The sequence below is a fragment of the Rhineura floridana genome, chromosome 3, assembly GCF_030035675.1.
Source record: "Rhineura floridana isolate rRhiFlo1 chromosome 3, rRhiFlo1.hap2, whole genome shotgun sequence".
NCBI lineage: Eukaryota > Metazoa > Chordata > Lepidosauria > Squamata > Rhineuridae > Rhineura > Rhineura floridana.
Genome location: NC_084482.1, coordinates 10,368,691 through 10,389,172, shown reverse-complemented (window position 1 = coordinate 10,389,172; position 20,482 = coordinate 10,368,691). Strand labels below are relative to the sequence as shown.

At 45.2% G+C, this 20,482-nt stretch overlaps 1 protein-coding gene across 5 annotated transcripts in view; it reads left to right on the top strand.

Moving 5' to 3' along the window:
* The window catches only part of CXXC1 (CXXC finger protein 1), a 35,502-nt gene that overhangs the window by 2,592 nt on the left and 12,428 nt on the right, over nucleotides 1-20,482 (top strand). The window contains exons 4-8 of one of the 5 annotated variants that reach the window (XM_061614386.1): nucleotides 281-423; nucleotides 12,860-13,015; nucleotides 13,182-13,208; nucleotides 14,167-14,316; nucleotides 16,363-16,470. In XM_061614386.1, the coding sequence (XP_061470370.1) occupies nucleotides 281-423; nucleotides 12,860-13,015; nucleotides 13,182-13,208; nucleotides 14,167-14,316; nucleotides 16,363-16,470 (584 nt within the window). Of the gene's footprint in view, nucleotides 1-280; nucleotides 424-12,856; nucleotides 13,016-13,181; nucleotides 13,209-14,166; nucleotides 14,317-16,362; nucleotides 16,471-20,482 lie in introns of all 5 variants that reach the window. The other 4 variants (XM_061614385.1, XM_061614388.1, XM_061614387.1 and 1 more) reach the window with 4 other exon arrangements.

Here is a 20,482-nt window from a genome sequence, read left to right as displayed (position 1 = left end):
AGAGTGATAATTCCTTATTAAGGCCACTGTTGAATAGGTATAACATGGCTGTAAGCTGTAGGTTGCTGTTTTTTAATTGTTCATCAAAATAAATTGTTGATATGGAAATTATATTAGCTACCTCTGATACACTTCCAGTGGAGCCATCCTGTCAAATTATTTGATGGACCAGGGTAACTTAGCTTCAGAGAGAGGACTATATCCTCCAGAATGTTCAGACTGCTCTCTAGATCGGGGTGGAGCCCTATGGGGTCTCTTTAACTTGTTTTGTGTTCTACAGAGAGAGACCCATCTCTTGAGATTCGGTACAGGCACAAAAAGTCCAAGGAGAAGGACCGTGAGGGTGAGCGGGAACGTGCCGATAAGGATGAGATGCGTGCAAAGACCCAGGAGCTGGCATTAGAGCAGAGTCGCAGCTCAAAAGTAAGTGTTCTAGCATTGATAGGTGGCAAGAGTTCAATCTTATCAGTGTGGGGCCTGGCATTCTAACTCCAGAATGTTGCTATGTGAGTTGAGCTCTTGGATTCTAAGCATCCTTTGGAATTCTTGGGGAACTGCCTAGTCCCAACCGTCATACTTGGAGTGATGTAGTTCAGGTAAATACCCCTGCCCAGTTTCTGCCACCGTTAGTCCAGCTGTGCCTATTCCTAATGGGACCGTATGAAGGTGACATCATTATAGAAGATCATAGGACTGTAAGAGGACTCTTGTAGCAAATTGCATGTAGAGTCCATACAGTTCCTTGGAGCTGTTTATCTGGTGTGTTTGCTCTAATAGACACTTCAAACTTCCTTGGGACTTTCCCTCCACTGGGTTGTATTGAACTAAATTAGAGTAGACCCATTGAAATTAATGGTTAGTTATGTCTGTTAATTTCAATGAGTCTAATCTGAGTAGGACTAACATTAGATACAACCCACTAAGAGTAACACCCTAATAACTAACCAACATTTACTTTGCAGCAAATCTTGCACTATAGATCAGCAATGATCTTCATACCTTGTGTCCAAAACATCTTTGTTTTTTGTCCTTTCTGCCTTCTTCTGACTGCATCCTTTTACTGAAACCTGAGATTATCAGCCATAGATAACTGACACCACCATGTCGCTTTAGAATTGGACTCCTATAGTTTGCCTGCCCCGAGAAGGAATCTTGGAGTTTTGTTTCTTATCATTATCTAGAAATGATATTTTAGAAAGTTGTTTGTTCACTCTGCATTTGGACACTTCTCAAGACACTGTAACTACATTTTGCATGATGGTTCCTGAGATCAAGGAGCAGGTTTTGGCTGATGTTTGGAGACCCATCAGATGCCAGCTTGAGTCAAGATGGTGGAATGAACCTTTCAAAACTGCACTGATTTTTTGGTTTTTTAGAATTGTTGACCAACTCTAGGTATGAGGCTGCTAGTTACTTATATGCAGCTTTTCTGAAAGAAAATCTTATAAACTGGTGTATAAAATTCAAAGCATTAAAAACAATCCATAAAATTATAATACAACAAGCTAAAAATTCAACAAAGAGCTAGCAGCATGGTAGTCTAATAACATTTCAAAGCAGCACATATTAAATGCTGGGCAAGTGTATTTTTCCCCTCTCTTCCCTTCCAGCATCCCTTTCAATATTTCTTTTGACACAGAAATGTTTTGCACAGAACTGGGGGGGTGGGTAGCTATGGGTCTACTAACTGAGCAAGTAGCGTTTGCCCAGAGATCCTGGGCTGAAAGTAGGCATTCCATCTCCCCTGTAGCTGAGGATGGTCTTGGGTGTTCAATTTAATATTGCAAAAGAAATACGGTGCATTAATCACTCTCGGCATCTGATGCCCTGTTTAGGTCAGGGGTCAGGAGTCTGTGGCCCTCCAGGTGTTGGGCTACAACTCACATCATCCTTGACCATTGGCCATGCTGGCTGGGGCTAATAAGAGACCAGCAACATCTGGAGGACCACAGGCTCCTCACTCCTGATTTAAATCATGGATATTACCCCCTACTACCTGGACTAAAACAGACTAATGTATTTGTTTGTTTGTTTGTTTGTTTATTGTATTTGTTAGACGCCCATCTGGCAGGTTGTCCTGCCACTCTGGGCAACGTACAATAAAATATATTTGTACAATAAAATATATACACGAAAATTAAAACCACAAACTAATGATTACAAAACCTGAAAAACCTAACCCACCTCCCCAGCCTGATTGAAGAGCCAGGTCTTCAAGGCCCGGCAGAAACACATCAAGGAGGGGGCCTGGCGGAGGTTGGTTGGTAAGGAATTCCATAGAGAGGGGGCCACAACTGAGAAGGCTCTCATCCTAGTCCTCGCCAATCTAGCTGTTTTAACTGGAGGAATATGGAGTAGACCCTTTGTGGTCGATCTTGTTAAACGGCACCCCTGGTGATAATGGTATGTGTGTGTACTGCCTTCAAGTGATTCCGACTTATGGTGACCCTATGAATAGGGTTTTCATGAGGCTGGGAGGCATTGACTGGCCCAAGGTCACCCAGTGAGCTTCATGGCTATGTGGGGATTCGAACCCTGGTCTCCCAGGTCGTAGTCCAACACCTTAACGGCCGGGGTCTTAAAAGTTAAAGTCAATACCTTGAATTTGGTCCGAGCAACCACCGGTAACCAGTGCAACTCCTTGAGCACTGGAGTGATATGATCTCTGCGGCGGCTGCCTTTAATCAGGCGAGCCGCCGCATTCTGCACTAATTGCAGCTTATGGGCCGTTTTCAAGGGTAGACCCACATATAGTGCATTACAATAATCTAAGCGAGACGAAACCAAAGCATGCACCACCAAAGGGAGCAGACGGCTAGGGAGGTAGGGGCGTATCCTTCGTATGAGATGAAGTTGATATAGCGCCGCCCGACTTACGGCAGAAACCTGTGCCTCCATAGATAACTGAGAGTCAAGAATGACTCCCAGGCTACGGACCTGGTCTCTCAGGGACAGATGTACCCTGTTGAGCACTAGATCGGTGATCCCCAATCTTCCCTTGTCTCCCACCAGCAGAACCTCAGTTTTATCAGGATTCAGCTTAAGCTTATTCCTGCCCATCCAATCACTCCCCGAATCCAGGCAGTTGGATAGCATTTCTATCGCTGCCAGTGGGGAGGATTTGAATGAGAGGTAAATCTGTGTGTCGTCTGCATGTTGATGGCATTGCAGACCGGATCTCCTAATGATATCTCCCAGCGGCTTTATGTAGACGTTGAATAACATCGGGGAGAGAATAGAGCCCTGCGGCACCCCACAGGAGAGGGCCAAGGGTCAGAAACCTCTTCTCCCAGCACCACTCTCTGGTATCTCCCAGAGAGGAAGGAACGGAACCACTGTAAAACGATGCCTCCTATACCTAGCCTCTCTAGGCGATCTAGCAGGATACCGTGGTCAACAGTGTCAAAGGCCTCTGAGAGATCCAGGAGAACAAGGAGAGTGTAATCACCTCTGTCCAGCGCCCTTCTCATATCATCCACCAGAGCAACCACCGCTGTTTCTGTCTCATGTCTGGGTCTGAAACCTGATTGAAATGGGTCAAGGTAACTCACTTCTAAATACACTTGTAGCTAGTTCGCCACCACCCGCTCAACCAACTTACCCAGGAATGGTATATTTGAGACTGGGCGGAAGTTGTTTAGGTTCAGGGGGTCTAAGGAGGATTTTTTTAGAATTGGTGTAATTACTGCCTCCTTAATGGCAGATGACCTTCGTCGAGGGACGCATTAACCACCGCCTTGATCCTCTCACCCAGTGTATCCTTGCAGCTCATAATGAGCCATGCTGGGCAAGGGTCAAGTATGCAGGTGGTTGGTTTAAGTGAGGAAAGAACCTTAACTACTTCCTTGGCAGAGAGAAGCTGGAATCAATCCCACGTCACCAAGGACCCGATGGCTATCTCTGGTTCAATTACTAAGGCTGTGGCAGGCGGAATGGTGCTCTTGATGTGATTGATTTTGTCCGCAAAGTATTTTGCAAAATCATCACAGGAGGCCTTGGCATGTTCTGTCGGGTCGGGGCAGCTGGACCAACCAAACTACGGACCATCTAGAACAGTCTCCTAGGGCAGCACTCTGTGGATGCAATAGAGGCAGCAAAAAACTCCCTCTTTGCTGTCTCCATTGCCAACCGATAGGTTGCCGCTGCCACTCTAATCCATGCTCAGTCGTCCTCTGCGCGTGATTTCCGCCATCAGTGCTCTAGCTGTCTCACCTCCCGCCGTAAGCCACACAACTGTGGAGTATACCAAGGCACCATCAAGGCTCTATCTAGTGGGAGGGGGCGTTGCGGAGCCAACTGGTCTAACGCCTCGGTGATCCCAACGTTCCACCTTGACACCAAGGTCTCAGCTGAATGGCCGTGTGTAGTTTTTAAAGAATCCCCCAGCTCGTGTAAGAATCCGTCAGGGTTCATCAACCGTCTAGGGCGAATCATCCTCGTGAGTCTGCTACCCCTACGAGGGGTTTGCGACACTTGAAGGTCTATTCTAACTAGGTAATGATCCGACCAGGACAGGGTAGTGGTGGCCAGACCCCCAACTTCCAAGTCATTTCCCACCTCTGCTGGCAAAAACACCAGGTCGAGAGCATGATCAGCTGCATGTGTAGGCCCTGTTTGAATGGGTTGTAGCTTCCAAGCAGCCATGGTGTCCATGAAATCTTGGGCCACTCCTGAAAGGGAGGCCTCAGAATGCACATTAAAATCCCCCAGAAATAATAAATTTGGGGATTGCGCACGTACATCTGAGACCACCTCCAACACCTCGGCTAGAGAGTCCGACGTGCAGCGTGGTGGACGGTATACCAGTAAGAACCCGAGACTACCCTTGGGCCTAACCACCAATACAGGCAGTCAGCTATCTTAGTCTCACGAAGGGGAGGCCTGGTGAAAAGCAGGGATCTACGATAAATAACTGCCACTCCTCCCCCCCTGGCCTCCAATTCTCGGCTGCTGCGCATACAGGAACCCGGCTGGGCATATGGCCGCTAAGATGGGAGCCGCGGCCTCATCCAGCCAGGTTTCCGTAATGCATGCCAGATCCGCCCTTCACAGTGATTAAATCCAAAGGTTAAACATGCACATTGATGAGAGCCATTAGTGTTAAAAGCAGGTGGATTAAAGCTGCAATCCTGTTCTAAGTTACCTGGAAGTAAGCCACTTTGAACTGGGTATGGGATTCTGCTGTAATACAAAATATGTTTATCAGTGGCTGGTAGCCATGATAGCTGAACTGAATCTCCATGTGCAGAAGGCAGTATCCTTCCTAATGACCAGATGCCAGGAATAAACAAATAAATATACCCCTGCTGTGAGCTTCTGGAGGCATCTGGCTGGCTGCTGTTGGAGATAGGAATGCTGCACTAGAATAGATGGTAGAACAGAGTTGAAGGACTTCTTTGTCTGATGCAGCAGGGATCTTCTTATGATCTGTTTGTTGCCTCTGATATTGCTGTTGGTTCAGGTTTCTGAGTGATGTGCATATTGAAAAGGGAGCTCTTAAATTCATTTACAGCTTTCATGGCTGGCAGTATCTGGCTTTAGAAATGTGAGGCGTGTTTGATAGAGCTGAGTAAGTAGTAAGTACTGCTATGTGCCCAGGTTAAGGACATTGCCATGGGCCCCTAATGTTTCTGTGCCCAGAAGATGGGCATTCTCAGTGCCCCTATTTGATCTTGTGACAATTTGGGCTGCCTTAGCTGCATTAGCTAGCTAGATTATTGTAACATGCTCCAAAGCATAGAAATGTAGGATGCTGCCTTATACTGAGTCAGACCATTTGTCCATCTACTTCAGTGTTATCTACACGGGCTACACTCCCAGCCCTATCTGGAGATGCTGGGATTGAACCTGGGGCCTTCTGCATGCAAAGCAGATGATCTGAGCGATGACCTTTCCACATGGGGCTGCTCTTGAGGAGCTACAGGCAACTGGAGATACTCTGTTCAAATCTGCTCCCCTGGGAAGATCCTTCTTTGCCCTCAGCTGCCACCTTTTTGCCTCAGTTATGTGGAGTGGGCTGTGTGGCATGAGATAATCTCTTCTCCCACAGGACCACCACCTTATTGGCATCAGGTAGTCAGTCCTTATTCTATAATGTCCCACCACAGAGAGAGGCGAAGATGACCTCTGTCAGAAGAACCGCCTTTTTTGCCAGATCTCCGTTCTTGACCCCTTGAAGGACTATTAAAGAAACCTGGATAAAATGCTATTTTTAAATTCTTTTTTAAAAAAAGAGTACTATGGAATTGGCATCGATAATATATTTTTTTTAAAAAAACACAATAAGTTTATTTATATTGTATTCAGAGGGTTTGGAAAGCTAAGCACTCAAAGGAGCAGATAAACAATAAATACATCTAGGCCATTGACACGTCTAGCATATGCTTACATTGGCCTCCCCTTATACTGAGTCGACCTATTAGCTCATCTTTCCCAGTACTGTTTATTCTGAGTGGCAGTGTCTTTTGAAGGCCTTGAGTAAATGTCTTCCTCAGCCCTGCTACCTGGACTCTTTTTAAGTGGAGATGTCAGGGGTTGAACTTGGGACCTTCTGCATACAGTTGTTTCTTCTACCTCTAAGCCATGGGTGACTAGGCTGTCAGGGCTTCTGCTGCAAAGTAGCTCTCCAGCAAAAATAAACCCAACCACACGTCCTGGGCCTCTTTGACTCTGCCTCCTGGTGATGATCTTCATGCAGCATTCTGATAATGAGAGATGCTCTTGGTAGCTACTTGACAACTTGGCTTCCAGAGGTCTGATAATACCCAGTGTCTAGAATCTTTTAGGAGCAGTAGGAAATCAAACAATAAATAAAAATCAGACATTTGGAGGAAAGGAAGAAATGAGCAGAGAATTCATTCAGAGCTCTGTTTAATGACAGATAAGTATATCCAGATGTAGCTTAATAGGTAGTGCTACTATGTTTTCTCCCCCTTTAGGATGCATACCTTAACGTGGTGAGGGGGTTTGAGAGTGTTGAAGAAGCTGAGAGCAATGCAGTCAGGAGTCTAGACCAAGAGGCTAGACTCCTAGCAGGGGCACCCATGGCGGAATGGTCAAAGCTGAGACACCAGACTAAGATGCATCCAAACTCAGAGGAAGGCAATGGTAAACCACCTCTGAATACCTCTTACCACGAAAACCCTATGAACAGAGTATCCAAAATGCAACACAAGATACTGCTGGAAGATGATTCCCCCAGGTCAGAAGGCACTCACCGAGCTACTGGGGAAGAACAAAGGACAAGTATGAGTAGCGCTGTGACTAATGACGCAGCTGGGTCAAAGCCAAAAGGAAGCCCAGAGGCTGATGTGCACAGATGTGAAAGGAGAGTCTGGAGTTGTATGATGCACACAACAGGAACATGGAATGTGAGAAGCGTGAACCAGGGAAAGTTAGAAATTGTCAAGCAAGAAATGGAGCATATCAACATTACAATACTTGGCGTGAGTGAATTAAAATGGACTGGAATGGGACATTTTCAATCAGGCAACTACAAAATATTTTATGCCGGAAATGAGAAATCAGGAAGAAATGGGGTTGCTTTAATAGTGAGAAGTGATGTAGCAAAAGCAATTAGGAGCTACAATGCAAGGTCTGAGCGAGTTGTTTAATGAGATTAAACAGGAAACCTATTAACATAATCATCATCCAAGTCTACACTCCCAACATCAAACGCAGAAGAAGAAGAATTTGAGAGATTTTACGCAGAAGTACAGGAGGAAATTGATCACACACCAAAACAAGATATGATGATAATCATGGGGGACTGGAATGCAAAAGTAGGGAACAGAGAAGAACTAGGAATTGTGGGGAAATGGGGCTTAGGTGACAGAAATGAAGCAGAATTCTGTGAAGCCAATCATTTGTTTCTTGCGAACACATTTTTTGAGCAACCAAAAAGACGACTGTACACGTGGACATCACCAGATGGTCAATATAGAAATAAAATTGATTATATAATTGGAAACAGAAGATGGAGAAGTTCCATACTTTCTGCAAAAACAAGACCAGGAGCAGACTGCGGTACAGATCATGAACTGATCATATCGAAAATCAGAGTAAAGCTAAAGAGGAAGAACAAAGCAATCATAATGCCAAAATACAATTTAAATAACATCCCAGAAGCATATAAAGATCAAATAAGGGCCAGGTTTGAGGCTTTAAACTTAGTTGACAGAGAACCAGAAGAACTATGGACTGAAGTCAGGGACATTATCAGGGAAGAATGCAAAAAGACAATACCTCTTGTTAAAAAGAGAGAAAGACCTCAATGGATGACTGAAGAAACTCTTAAAATGGTTAAAGAGAGAAGGAAAGCAAAAGCAAAAGGAGATAGAAACACGGTCAGAACCCTAAATACAACTATACAATGACTAGTACATAGGGACAAAGAAAACTATTACAATAGTTATTGTATAGAAATAGAAAAGGACAACAAAATGGGAAGAACAAGAGCCCTATTCCAAAAGATTAGAGAAATGAAAGGGAAATTTAAAGCAAGAGTAGGGATGTTGAATAATTCAATGGGAACACACTGATGGACTAAGATGAAATAAAAGGAAGATGGAAGAACTCTATAAAAGAGATGACAGGATGACCGATTCATTCACGGAGGAACCATATGAGGAAGAACCAGAAATTTTAGAATGTGAGGTGAAAGCTGCTCTTAAAATTCTTGGAAGTAACAAATCACCAGGAATAGACGGCATACCAATAGAGTTGCTACAAGCTACTGAGACTGAATCTGTCCAAATTTTGACAAAGATTTGTCAAGAAATATGGAAAACTAAACAATGGCCCACAGACTGGAAGTGTTCAATATATATCCCACTTCCAAAGAAAGGGGATCCCAGAGAATGCAGTAATTACTGAACAATTGCCTTAATATCCCATGCAAGTGAAGTAATGCTCAAGATTCTACAACAAAGGCTCTTTGGAGCGAGAAATGCCAGACGTCCAAGCTGGATTTAGAAAGGGAAGAGGTACCAGAGATCATATCACAAACATACTTTAATGGAACGGAGCAAGGAATTTCAGAAGAATATCACCCTGTGCTTTATAGATTACGGCAGTGGTTCCCAACCTTTATGAGCACGGGACCCCCTTTATAAGCTGAAAATGTTTTGTGACCCCCTCCCCCCAGGGAGGCAGGCTGGCTGCGAGGAAGGAAGGGGGAAAGCAGCCTTTCTTTGCAGGCTTGCTTCTTTTTGCTTCACAAAAAGCCCTCTCCTCTCATTCTAAGTAAGGGCATTTATTTATTTATTTGATTCAATTTCTATACCGCCCATAGCAAGCTCTCTGGGCGGTGCACATCAAGTAAAAACACAGCAAATACAATTTAAAAACGACCTGGTCATCAGATTACAATTTAACTGTCTGTTAGAAGATTAAGTACAAAATACTAAAATATTAAAAATGTTAAAAAAATGTTAACATGTTAAAATGCCTGGGCAAAGAGGAAGGTTTTCACCTGGCGCCGAAAGGATAGTAGTGTAGGCGCCAGGCGAACCTCGTCAGGAAGGGTGTTCCAAAGTTCGGGGGCCACCACCGAGAAGGCCCTCTTTCTTGTAATCGCCTTCTGGGCGTCTCTATAAGTAGGCACCCGGAGGAGGGCCTTCGCTGTTGAGCGCAGTGTACGGGTAGGTTCATATCGGGAGAGACGTTTCATCAGGTATTGCGGGCCCATGCCGTGTAAGGCTTTATAGGTTAAAACCAGCACTTTGAATCGGGCCCGGAAACATATAGGCAGCCAGTCCAAGCGGGCCAGATTCGGTATTATGTGCTCCGACCGCTTGGTCCCAGTTATTAATCTGGCTGCTGCATTCTGCACGAGCTGCAGTTTCCGAACCGTCTTCAAGGGCAGCCCCACATAAAGTGCATTGCAATAGTCCAATTTTGAGGTTACCAGAGCATGAACAACTGAAGTAAGATGTTCCCTGTCCAGATATGGGCGTAGCTGGGCCACCAGCCTAAGTTGGTAAAAAGCACTCTGTGCCACCGAGGCCACCTGCACCTCAAGTGACAAGGACGGGTCCAAAAGGACTCCCAAGCTGCGCACCTGCTCCTTCAGGGGGAGTGTAACCTCATCCAGAACAGGTCGAACATCCATCATCTGGTCAGGGGATCCATTCACTAACAGCATCTCAGTCTTGTCTGGATTGAGCTTCAATTTGTTCGCTCTCATCCAGTCCATTATCGCGGCCAAGCATCGGTTTAGCACCTTGACGGCCTCACCTGAAGAATATGAAAAGGAGAAGTAGAGCTGCGTATCATCAGCATACTGAAGCGAACGCACTCCAAAACTCCGGATGACAGCACCCAGCGGCTTCATATAGATGTTAAAGAGCATGGGGGACAGAACTGATCCCTGTGGAACTCCATATTGGAGCGCCCAGGGCGTTGAGTAGTGCTCCCAAGCACTACTTTCTGGAGGCAACCTGCTAGATAGGAGCGGAACCACTGCCAAGCAGTACCTCCAACTCCCAAATCCGCAAGCCTCTCCAGAAGGATACCATGGTCGATGGTATCAAAAGCTGCTGAGAGATCAAGGAGAATCAACAGGGTTACACTCCCTCTGTCTTTCTCCCGACAAAGGTCATCATACAGGGCAACCAAGGCCTTCTCTGTGCCAAAACCGGGCCGGAAACCTGATTGAAATGGATCCAGATAATCGGTCTCATCCAAGAGAGCCTGGAGCTGGGATGCAACTACGTTGCCAGTAGTGGCAGTGCAAGGAGACGGGAATCAGTGATAGTACAGTAGGGCCCCGCTTATATGGCGGGTTCCATTCTGGACCCCCACCGTAAAGCGGAAAATGCCATAAAACGGAACCCCATTGACTTTAATGGGCCGCGTCGCGCAAAAATGGTGCAAAAACGGCGCAAAACGGCGCAAAAGGGAAAAAAAACCCTTTAAAATTGAAAATGAAAGGCGCTACATCAGCAGAATGCCGTAAAGCGGGGCCCTACTGTAATCCCCTCTTCTTCCTGGTACCTCCACCCTCAGCCTCCTTTGGCATCTGCCATGTATTTTATAGGCAGATGCCTGCCCTTAGTGTGCCTGAAAGACACTCTGGCACTTCAGCAAAAGGCCTCCTCTCTCGTTTGGAGTAAGGGGGAGGTGTCATCTGCAGTGGCAGTGGGAAGCAGACAGTGTAGAAGGAGTGAAGCCTTTTTTAAAAAATTAATAAATAATTCATTTCTTTACTGTTCACGGCCCCCTCTGGATTACTTTGCGGCCCCCCTAGGGGTCCCGGCCCCCAGGCTGGGAACCACTGGATTACAGCAAAGCCTTTGACTGTATAGATCATGAAAAACTATGGAATGCTTTAAAAGAAATGGGGGTGCCACAGCATCTGATTGTCCTGATGCGCAACCTATATTCTGGAAAAGAGGCTACTGTAAGGACAGAATATGGAGAAACCGATTGGTTTCCCATCGGAAAGGGTGTGAGACAGGGTTGTATTTTATCACCCTATTTGCTTAATCTGTACGCAGAACATATCATACGGAAAGCGGGATTGGACCACGATGAAGGAGGTGTGAAAATTGGAGGGAGAAACATCAATAATTTAAGATATGCAGACGATACCATGCTACTAGCAGAAACCAGTAATGATTTGAAAAGAATGCTGATGAAAGTTAAAGAGGAAAGCACAAAAGCAGGACTACAGCTGAACGACAAAAAGACCAAAATAATGACAACAGAAGAGTTATGTAACTTTAAAGTTGACAATGAGGACATTGAACTTGTCAAGGATTATCAATACCTTGGCACAGTCATTAACCAAAATGGAGACCATAGTCAAGAAATCAGAAGAAGGCTAGGTCTGGGGAGGACAGCCATGAGAGAACTAGGAAAGGTCCTCAAATGCAAAGATGTATCACTGAACGCTAAAGTCAGGATCATTCAGACCATGGTATTCCCGATTTCTATGTATGGATGTGAAAGTTGGACAGTGAAAAAGGCGGATAAGAGAAAAATCAACTCATTTGAAATGTGGTGTTGGAGAAGCGCTTTGCGGATACCATGGACTGCGAAAAAGACAAATACTTGGGTGTTAGAACAAATTAAACCAGAACTGTCACTAGAAGCTAAAATGATGAAACTGAGGTTATCATACTTTGGACACATAATGAGAAGACATAATTCACTAGAAAAGACAATAATGCTGGGAAAAACAGAAGGGAGTAGAAAAAGAGGAAGACCAAACAAGCGATGGATTGATTCCATAAAGGAGGCCACAAACCTGAACTTACAAGATCTGAGCAGGGTGGTTCATGACAGATGCTCTTGGAGGTCGCTGATTCATAGGGTCGCCATATGTCGTAATCGACTTGAAGGCACATAACAACAACTATGTTTTCTGGGGGATGTGACAGTAAAAGAGAAAAAAAATCTCTATAAAAATGCTGCTCAGAATGAGGCAGCCCACCTGTCAACAGGAGTACATTTTTTTATTTGCTCACCTTATTGTCAATTCACGATGTTGATTTTAATCTACAGAGCTGCTAAGGACTAGATCAGGCATGGGAAACCTGTGGCCTTGCAGGTGTTGCTGGACTACAGTTCCCCTCATCCCTGAGTTTTTGGCCATGTTGACTGGGACTGATAGGAGTTGCAGTCCAACAATATCTGGAGGGCCACAGGTTCCCCATCCCTGGTCAAGATCTTTGCTGTTTCTTTGTGGTGTTTTTAAATCTGAAGAACTGAAAGATCCAACCTCATTAGTCTGAATGCTTGCTTTATTAATCCTTATTGTTTAGAGAGTCTGAAGCAGGGGTTGGGACTAGGCACAACGGAGACAAGAGACTCAAATTCTGCTCTCTTCTACTTTCTTTCATTTTTTCCGCAGCAGATCAAGCGCTCAGCACGCATGTGTGGTGAATGCGAAGCTTGCCGGCGCACAGAGGATTGTGGGCAGTGTGATTTCTGCCGTGACATGAAGAAATTTGGGGGCCCCAACAAAATCCGCCAGAAGTGCCGCCTGAGGCAGTGCCAGGTTCGGGCTCGGGTGAGTGTTCCAGTGGGCACTTTCTGCCCTGAGATCATTGCATGTTTTTCTCTGTGGGGCACTTTCTTGGCTGCTCCACCCCAGAGGAGCAGCCACCTCAAATTCAAGCTGTTGATTTGTGTGTAGCTCACACGTGATTTTTTTTTTCCCGTTCTTTTCTTCCTAGGAGTCCTATAAATATTTTCCAGCTTCGGTAAGTTTCCTTTTTCCCTCCAGTTTTTTCTTTTTTCTTTTTTCTTTAAACCTTGGGATTGAAAATAGATGAGTGTTAAGTTGGGACTCCTGGGTTTTTTTTCCCTAGATAGGGGAGCAGAATGAGACCTGGTCTATACACACAGGAAAACAAGGTGGCAAAAATTTGGGAATGGTTGTATGAACTGTATGAACTTCAGATTGCTGGTGGAGTGTATCAATTTAACATGTAAAAAAACCCTCCTCCCTTTCAGAAGAAAGGAAGCACAGCACAGAGAAAAATTCTGATCTGGCTTACTCTGTGTTGTGCTAGTTAGCTTTTTACTTCTGGGGCGTATGTTCTCGCGTGCCCCTCCCCCAGTTTAGGGGAGCATTCAAAAATGATATCCCTCACCTTCTCACTTGAAGTGATATGGTGCACTGTACCACTTCATTCCCACCTTGTTCTGCTGTATGTGTAGATGCAGTCTGAAATTTAGTGGGTTGGAGTTGAGAGGACTGGATACCTGGCAGTGCATTCCTGTCCAGGTTTGCTTGGAGGTAAGCCTCCACTGAGTTCAGTGTGGCTTAACTTCCAGGAAAGCAGGAATAGGGTTGCAATCTCAGAGTCCAGTTTTGATGTATTGTCAGTTGTAGGTTTTTGCTGAGCAATTTGGCCCTGCTTCTTTGAAATTACTCTTTCTCCTATTCTGTTCTCGATCTTGGGAAATAAGCAGGTGTTAGGATTCTCGCTTTCCCTGCTTGTGCTTTGCTGCTTGATATTCAGTGAGTCCTATTCTCTCTATTTACTGCTGCTGTGCCCGGGAAGGGAGGGGTGTGCTCATGTGTGTGCTGTTTTGATGCTTTGTGCTTATGAAGCCAGATAAGTGGCTTCTTTAATGCTTTCCTCTCTTTCTTCTTCTCCCTTTCTCTCTCATTGCTTTCTCCCTCCCTCTCTCCACTTCCCAAATGCTCAATAGATGTTACGGGGGCGGGAGGATGATCTGCAAATGCTAAAGGAACAGCTAGAATCGGCTACCACACCCGAACCTCTGTCGGATGATGATCTGCACATAGATCCCGATTTGTATCAGGAGCTTTGTTCAGGGGCCTTCGATGATCAGAACCTGGTGAGACCTGTGATGGACCTATTCCCTTGGGATTCCTTGGTCATGTTGGCAGGACTCATGCTGGGGTAGAAAAACTCTGTCTTAGGATAGTGTGCATTCTTGGTTCCCACTCCCCCCATCTCTTATTCTGTGCTCTGAAATTGTTCAGATCAAGTACACTAGAGAAATATAGCCAAACATTTGGCTAAATACTTCATATTAATATGTGACTTGACATAGTTCCCCAGCTTTTAGCGCTCCCTGCTTGTCTACTTTCGACTTTTCCTAGAATACTGTATATAAAATTGAATCTCGGGCCTGCTGTTTTTTGTTTGGCTCACCTTCTTTCCTCACTTTCAGCTGTCTTTCCCCAAGGTCTGTAAATTCAGCAGCCTTCTGTTTTCTCTTCTTTTCTGACTTAGCTGACTACTTACACTACTCCTCTTCCTGCTCAGATTGCAAGCCCCTTAGCTTCTTTGTTTGCCTAGCACGTCTTGTTTAACACCATATAGGTCTGCCTGTGAACCTTTCACTTCTCTCACAGAAGGTGCACTGTTTATCAGTGTTCTACAGCTGACATTCTGCCCCTCCCCCCAAGCAGTTGGAAGTTTGGATTGTATCCATTCATATTGTTCCACTTGTGCAGACTTCTGCTTACACCGTGAACTTTCCCCTCCCTTGCAGCTCCTCTCACACCCTCAAAATCTGGTCCAGAGGTTGGGGGATCCTTCAAGCAAATTTTTGGAGCATGCGGTGAGAGGAAGGGCAAGTCCCATTGCATGAGCAGAACTCTATGCATTCAGTGTTGGATACAATCCTGTGTGAACATTCAGTGTTGCTGCTCAGCCTCTTGCTAGGTAGCGGCTTGCAGATAGGCATGCAACCGTTGCTTTGTAGCCTGTCTGAAAATAATTGCATGTATTTTAATAATACAACTTTGCTTCCAAAACCACAAGATCTTTTTTTTAAAAATGTGTAGTCGTTCAGCAAAGATGGAATGGTGAAACTAAAAGGAAATTGAAATGGGAATTATAGTAACCATGGGACAGGCATTAGTGGCAATATAGGGCATTGAAGAACCATTTCTTGTTGATCAGAATCTCTGCCACTTTTGCTTCTGATTGCTTGGGACTGGTTCCGTCATTGTGTTCTCTCACCCCGGTGTAGAGATTGGCAAAGAAATACTTCTTTGTGGCAGCTCTCCATATGCCATGGCACAATTGCATATTTAATCTGATTTATGAAGTAAGCCCAGTACAAATTTTGCTGTCTTGCCTTGTGGAGCATCTCTCTGCAAAGTGGTTCTTTCCTGTCCTACAAATGAGACAGTTGCCAAAACTAGACTTGAGACTGCCTTATGAAGTTAACCCATAGAATGGCAGCAGCTGATGACTTGGGCCAGATCTGCTCTGCTCTCTGACTGCCAGGATGACAGTAGGGACGGGAATGGGCAGCATCTGTGACAATAGGATTTGACAGTAGGGGACATTGTAGGGGTTGGGGTATATGGCTTTGGTCCGGAACTTCTTAACTCCCTTATTGCCAGTGGTTATCCCACAAAATTAGTTTGTTGGGCCAGGTTGTAGAAGTTCAGATTGCACTCAGTTCTTTCTAGTGGGGAGTACAGTGACCTAGAAGCAAAACAGATTTTTCCTCTCAACATTTTACTTTGTGGCCGTTCTTCACCTAGAGGTTGCTGCAGCTAAATGCTAGGCAACTCGCTGTCTTCAGAGGAAGTGCTCTACAGCTCTCTCAGTTTTGGTCTGAGTGGATATAGGACAGTGTTCTCATTGTAGTAATTAGCCAGAGTGGTTATGCTCTTCTTAAGTCAAGCTACGCTGCTAGACAACCTCCAGATCCCTTTAGCATGAGCATTGGGAACATGTGGTTCTCTGGATGTTGCTGGACTACTACTGCCATAACCCCTGGCCATTGGCCGTGCTGACTGGGGCTGATGGAAGTTGTCCAATAATAGCTGGAGGGCCACAGATTCCTTCTTTAGCACATCCAGGTTTAGTGGCTTTTGTATATTGGCTCCTTTGACTTTTCTCTCCTTCCTCTTCTTAGCCATGGCTGAGTGACACTGATGATGCACCCTTCCTTGATCCTGTGTTGCGAAAACGAGCTGTGAAAGTGAAGCATGTCAAACGGAGAGAGAAGAAGTCTGAGAAAAAGGTACGATCCTGGTATGGTGGGACGCCTAAGTGGTGGGTGGGAGATGTTGAAACAATTGTGTAAGGGTATCTGGCTGGTTTTTAGTGTCCAGGACCTGTGTCAAAGCTACAATCCTTTTTAGCTATGCAACAAGACAAATCACGTGTCCAAGTATAATCAGAATATTTATTTAAGATTTTTAGACTCCTTTTTACCAAGGGTCCTAAAGTGGCTTCCACCAATAAGAAAAATACAAATTGAAACCAAATACAATTTAAGATCAGATGATACAGTATAAACTGTACATAAAAGGGCACATTAAAACCTCGGGGCAGCCTCAACAATTCCTCCAAATGCCTGGAAGGACAGAAAGGTCTTGACTAGATAATAGAAGGCCAACAACTACATTGCTGTCCACATCTACAGGGGGAGAGAGTTCCAAATTCAGGGCAATGAGAAGATCCTGTCTCACACTGCAGTCCAGAGAGCAGTACTCGGCTCAGCAGGCAAGCTCCCCCCCCCCCTTCAGCTTATCTCTCTGGGCTTGGTTGATAGGAGAGAGACACTCCATCAGGAATCGAGTCCCAAGTAATTCAGGGTTTTATATTCTAACAGTAACACTTTCGAATTGGGCCCAGTAACATATTGGTAGCCATCCTTCAAAATAGATGTAATGTGGCTTCTCATTGGAGCACTCATTAAAACTATAGCAGCAGTGTTTTGCACTAGCCACGGTTTCTGAACAGTCTTCCAGGGTAATCCTACATAAAGTGCATTACATAATCAAGATGTGAGGTTACCAGAGCATGCAAAACTGGGTCCAGGCTATCCCAATCTAGAAGTGGCTGTAGCTATCAAACCAGCCGTATCTTGTTGTGGGCACTCCTTGCCACTGATGCCACCTGATCCTCTCGTGATAAGGATGGATCTAGGAGCACCTCAGACTATGAACCTATTCCTTCAGGGACATTGCAGCTCTATCCAGAACAAGCCAAACAGCCAATTCCTGGACATGAGAACAGCCCACCAAAAGTGATTCTGTCTTGCTAGGATTCAGTTTCAATTTATTGGCACTCAGTCAGCCCACAGCCCATCACAGCCTCTAGGCATTGGTTCAGCACAGAAACAGCTATATCTGGTTCTAATGGCAATGATGGGTGCCATTGGCATATTGATGGCACTGAGCTCCAAACCTCCTGATGACCACACCCAGCAGCTTCATATAGATGTTAAATAGCATTGAGGACCGAATGGAACCTTGCAGGACTCCACAGTGTAACTGTTGTGGGACTGAGCAAAAATCATCCAGTGCTACTTTGTAAAAACAGCCTTGCAGGTAGGAGTGGAACTGCTGCCCCCAACCTACAGAGCCACTCCAGAAGGAAACTGAAGTCAATGATATCAAAAGCTAATGAGAGACTGAGGAGACCAACAGGGTCACATTTGCCCCATCTCTGTCCGAGAGCAGATCATCAACCAAAACCAGACCTGAACTGAAATGGATTGAGATAATCTGCTTCATCCAAGTATGTCTGAAGTTGTATGACCACAACCATCTTGTGCACCTTGCCCAAAATGTGGATGTTAGCAATTGTGTGGGAATTATCAACAACCTTGGGGTCCAGGGAAGGGCCTCTAGAGGTGCGCCATTACTATTTCCAAGATGGCTGGGACAATCTATTCTTGCACAGAGGCATTAACCACTCCCTGGACCCATCTTGCCAATCCCTTCCAGCTATTTCAAGCCAAGGAAGGGAAAGGTCGAAGGAGCACATAATGGGCTGTACTCCCTCAAGTGTCTTGTCCAGGTATTCCAGTCCATCCATGACTAAGGCCTAAGTTGAACACTTCCTACTAAGGTCTCAAAACCTGCATGCTCAATAGCAAAAACCAAATCAAGGATGTGTCCAACAACATGGGTTGGACTAACGATGTCTTGAGACAGCCCAAAATTTGCCATGGAGGCTGTGAAGTCCCGAGCCAGCCCTTATATGGCAGCCTCTGTGTGAATATTAGAAGTCCCCTCCCCCACCTCAGCTAGGGAGGCTGTGGGGCAGTGAGGTGTCTCCTTTTGATCTCTTTTGTAAATCACACACAGTACTTAATCTTTTTCTCTTTCAGGCACAACTTGCAGTTTAATTTAGCTTAGTGGGCCGCCATAACCCTTTGTTATGGAAATATGCAGAGATACTCAATGTCTGAGCTGTGTGTGTGCCAATGTGTGTATTTACCTAAGTAGGAGGCTTTTACCCTGCATTTAGATCACTGAGACTTAAGACTTAGTAAAATAAGAAAAGCTACTTTATTTATAGAAATACATGGTAGATAGGAAAGGCATACCTAGTTCTAACTAACTAAGTTGGAGGCACAGTGCCCAGACTTGGGTATTGCCCTCATGGCCCAAGAGAGAGCGAGCAAAGACAGAGATGTTTCCTCTCTCCTTGGATAGTCAAAAAAGAAGACATAGGAAGGAGGGGCAGGTCAGCTTCCCTGAGCATATCAGTTTACAATGGAAGGAAGCTAGGTAGAGAACAGTGCAGGTAAAGGTAGGCAAGGCTAGCCAGCTGGAGGACCCTAATATCTTCCTTCTGGAATACAAACAAAAGAACCCAAACAGGAGTTGCTCTTGCCCCACTTCCAACATGAGGGACATCAATGGGATCCCGTTTCTGATTCTGTGGCCCAACACCACATACATACTCTCTGATCTGGCACCAAAAAACATTGGCTTCCTGGCAGGAGAAATGGAAGCTTTGTAAATGACAGTGACTCCTACCCACCTTGGCTCTCTAACCTATATGGGAGAGCTAGGACAGATCTGGCCCACTCAAATTATCTGCCTAGGTCTCTGTGATGCATGACTGGCTGACTGCCTCATTCGTTATCAAATTGTGGCTGATTTATTGCACACTGATCTGGCGTTCAGTAACAGCAGCACAAGGGAGGAAGTCAGATTGGCATGGCTACCTGGATCATGATGGCTGAGGGATGGCCTAGAAAAGGTGACCGTCCTGAACTGCCTTCCACTTCTCCTTACCTGACCCAACCATCTCCTATTGCCGTACCTAAATAATGTTTAAGATGTGTGAAAGAAGTGATTGGTCCTCTCTTTCTCATTATTTTGAACTGGGCAAGGCAGTCCAAGTCAGCTGCCATTAGCACACAAACATTTCCTCAAGGGAGCAGATCAAGGTCTGTGTAGTCCGGCATTCTGGCTTCCACCTGCAGTCAGCCAGATGCCACTAAATCTGCAGAACCAAACCATCTATCGGAATTTCTCTATTGAGATGCGTAGCAGAGTTGCATAGCACTGCGGAATGGAGAGTATTGACCAAGCTTAGTGTGTGTGCGTTTGAGTCTTTGCTAAGATTCTACCTTTCCTGCAAATTAGTCAGACAGAGACTTTAAGTTTTAAAATAAGAAACAACTACTTTATTCTGGAAGTACATGCTTGATAGGAAAGAGTTCTATATCTAGCTAACTAGCTATGCTGGAGCAACGAGCACTGGTCCCAGTACTTGCCTTCATCCTGGTTGAGAGGAGAGACAAAGAGAAGATGTCTGCTCCCCTCTCGAGAGAAAGAGAACACTGAGAAAGGTGGGAAGAAACTGGGATCAACATTCCTTTGCTTATCAGTCTAGCAGGAAGGGGAGAGACGGCAGAGGATCAAAGGGATAGGGATAGCCTCAACCAGCAAGAGGTCTAGCTCTCTAGCTACCCTTATTAACCCCCATGCAGCCTCAACCCACCAAGTTGGAGTTGAACCTCATACATTCCAACACCCCTTCTCAACAAGAACTTGGTTTATTCTACAAGGTGCATCTTGCCTCGTGGTTTCTGGTGTTGGACTTTGCCCAGTGGTTTGGTCAGATGACATCAGCTGTCATCTCTTCTGTTGGACAGTAGGCCATCTCTAGAAGTCCTTTCCCCCTTATGTCCTTGAGGTAGTGGAACTTCACATCAATGTGCTTCATGCAAGAACGTTGCCCTTCTGATTCTGCGTGTCTTATGCAGGCTTGATTGTCCTCAAGTA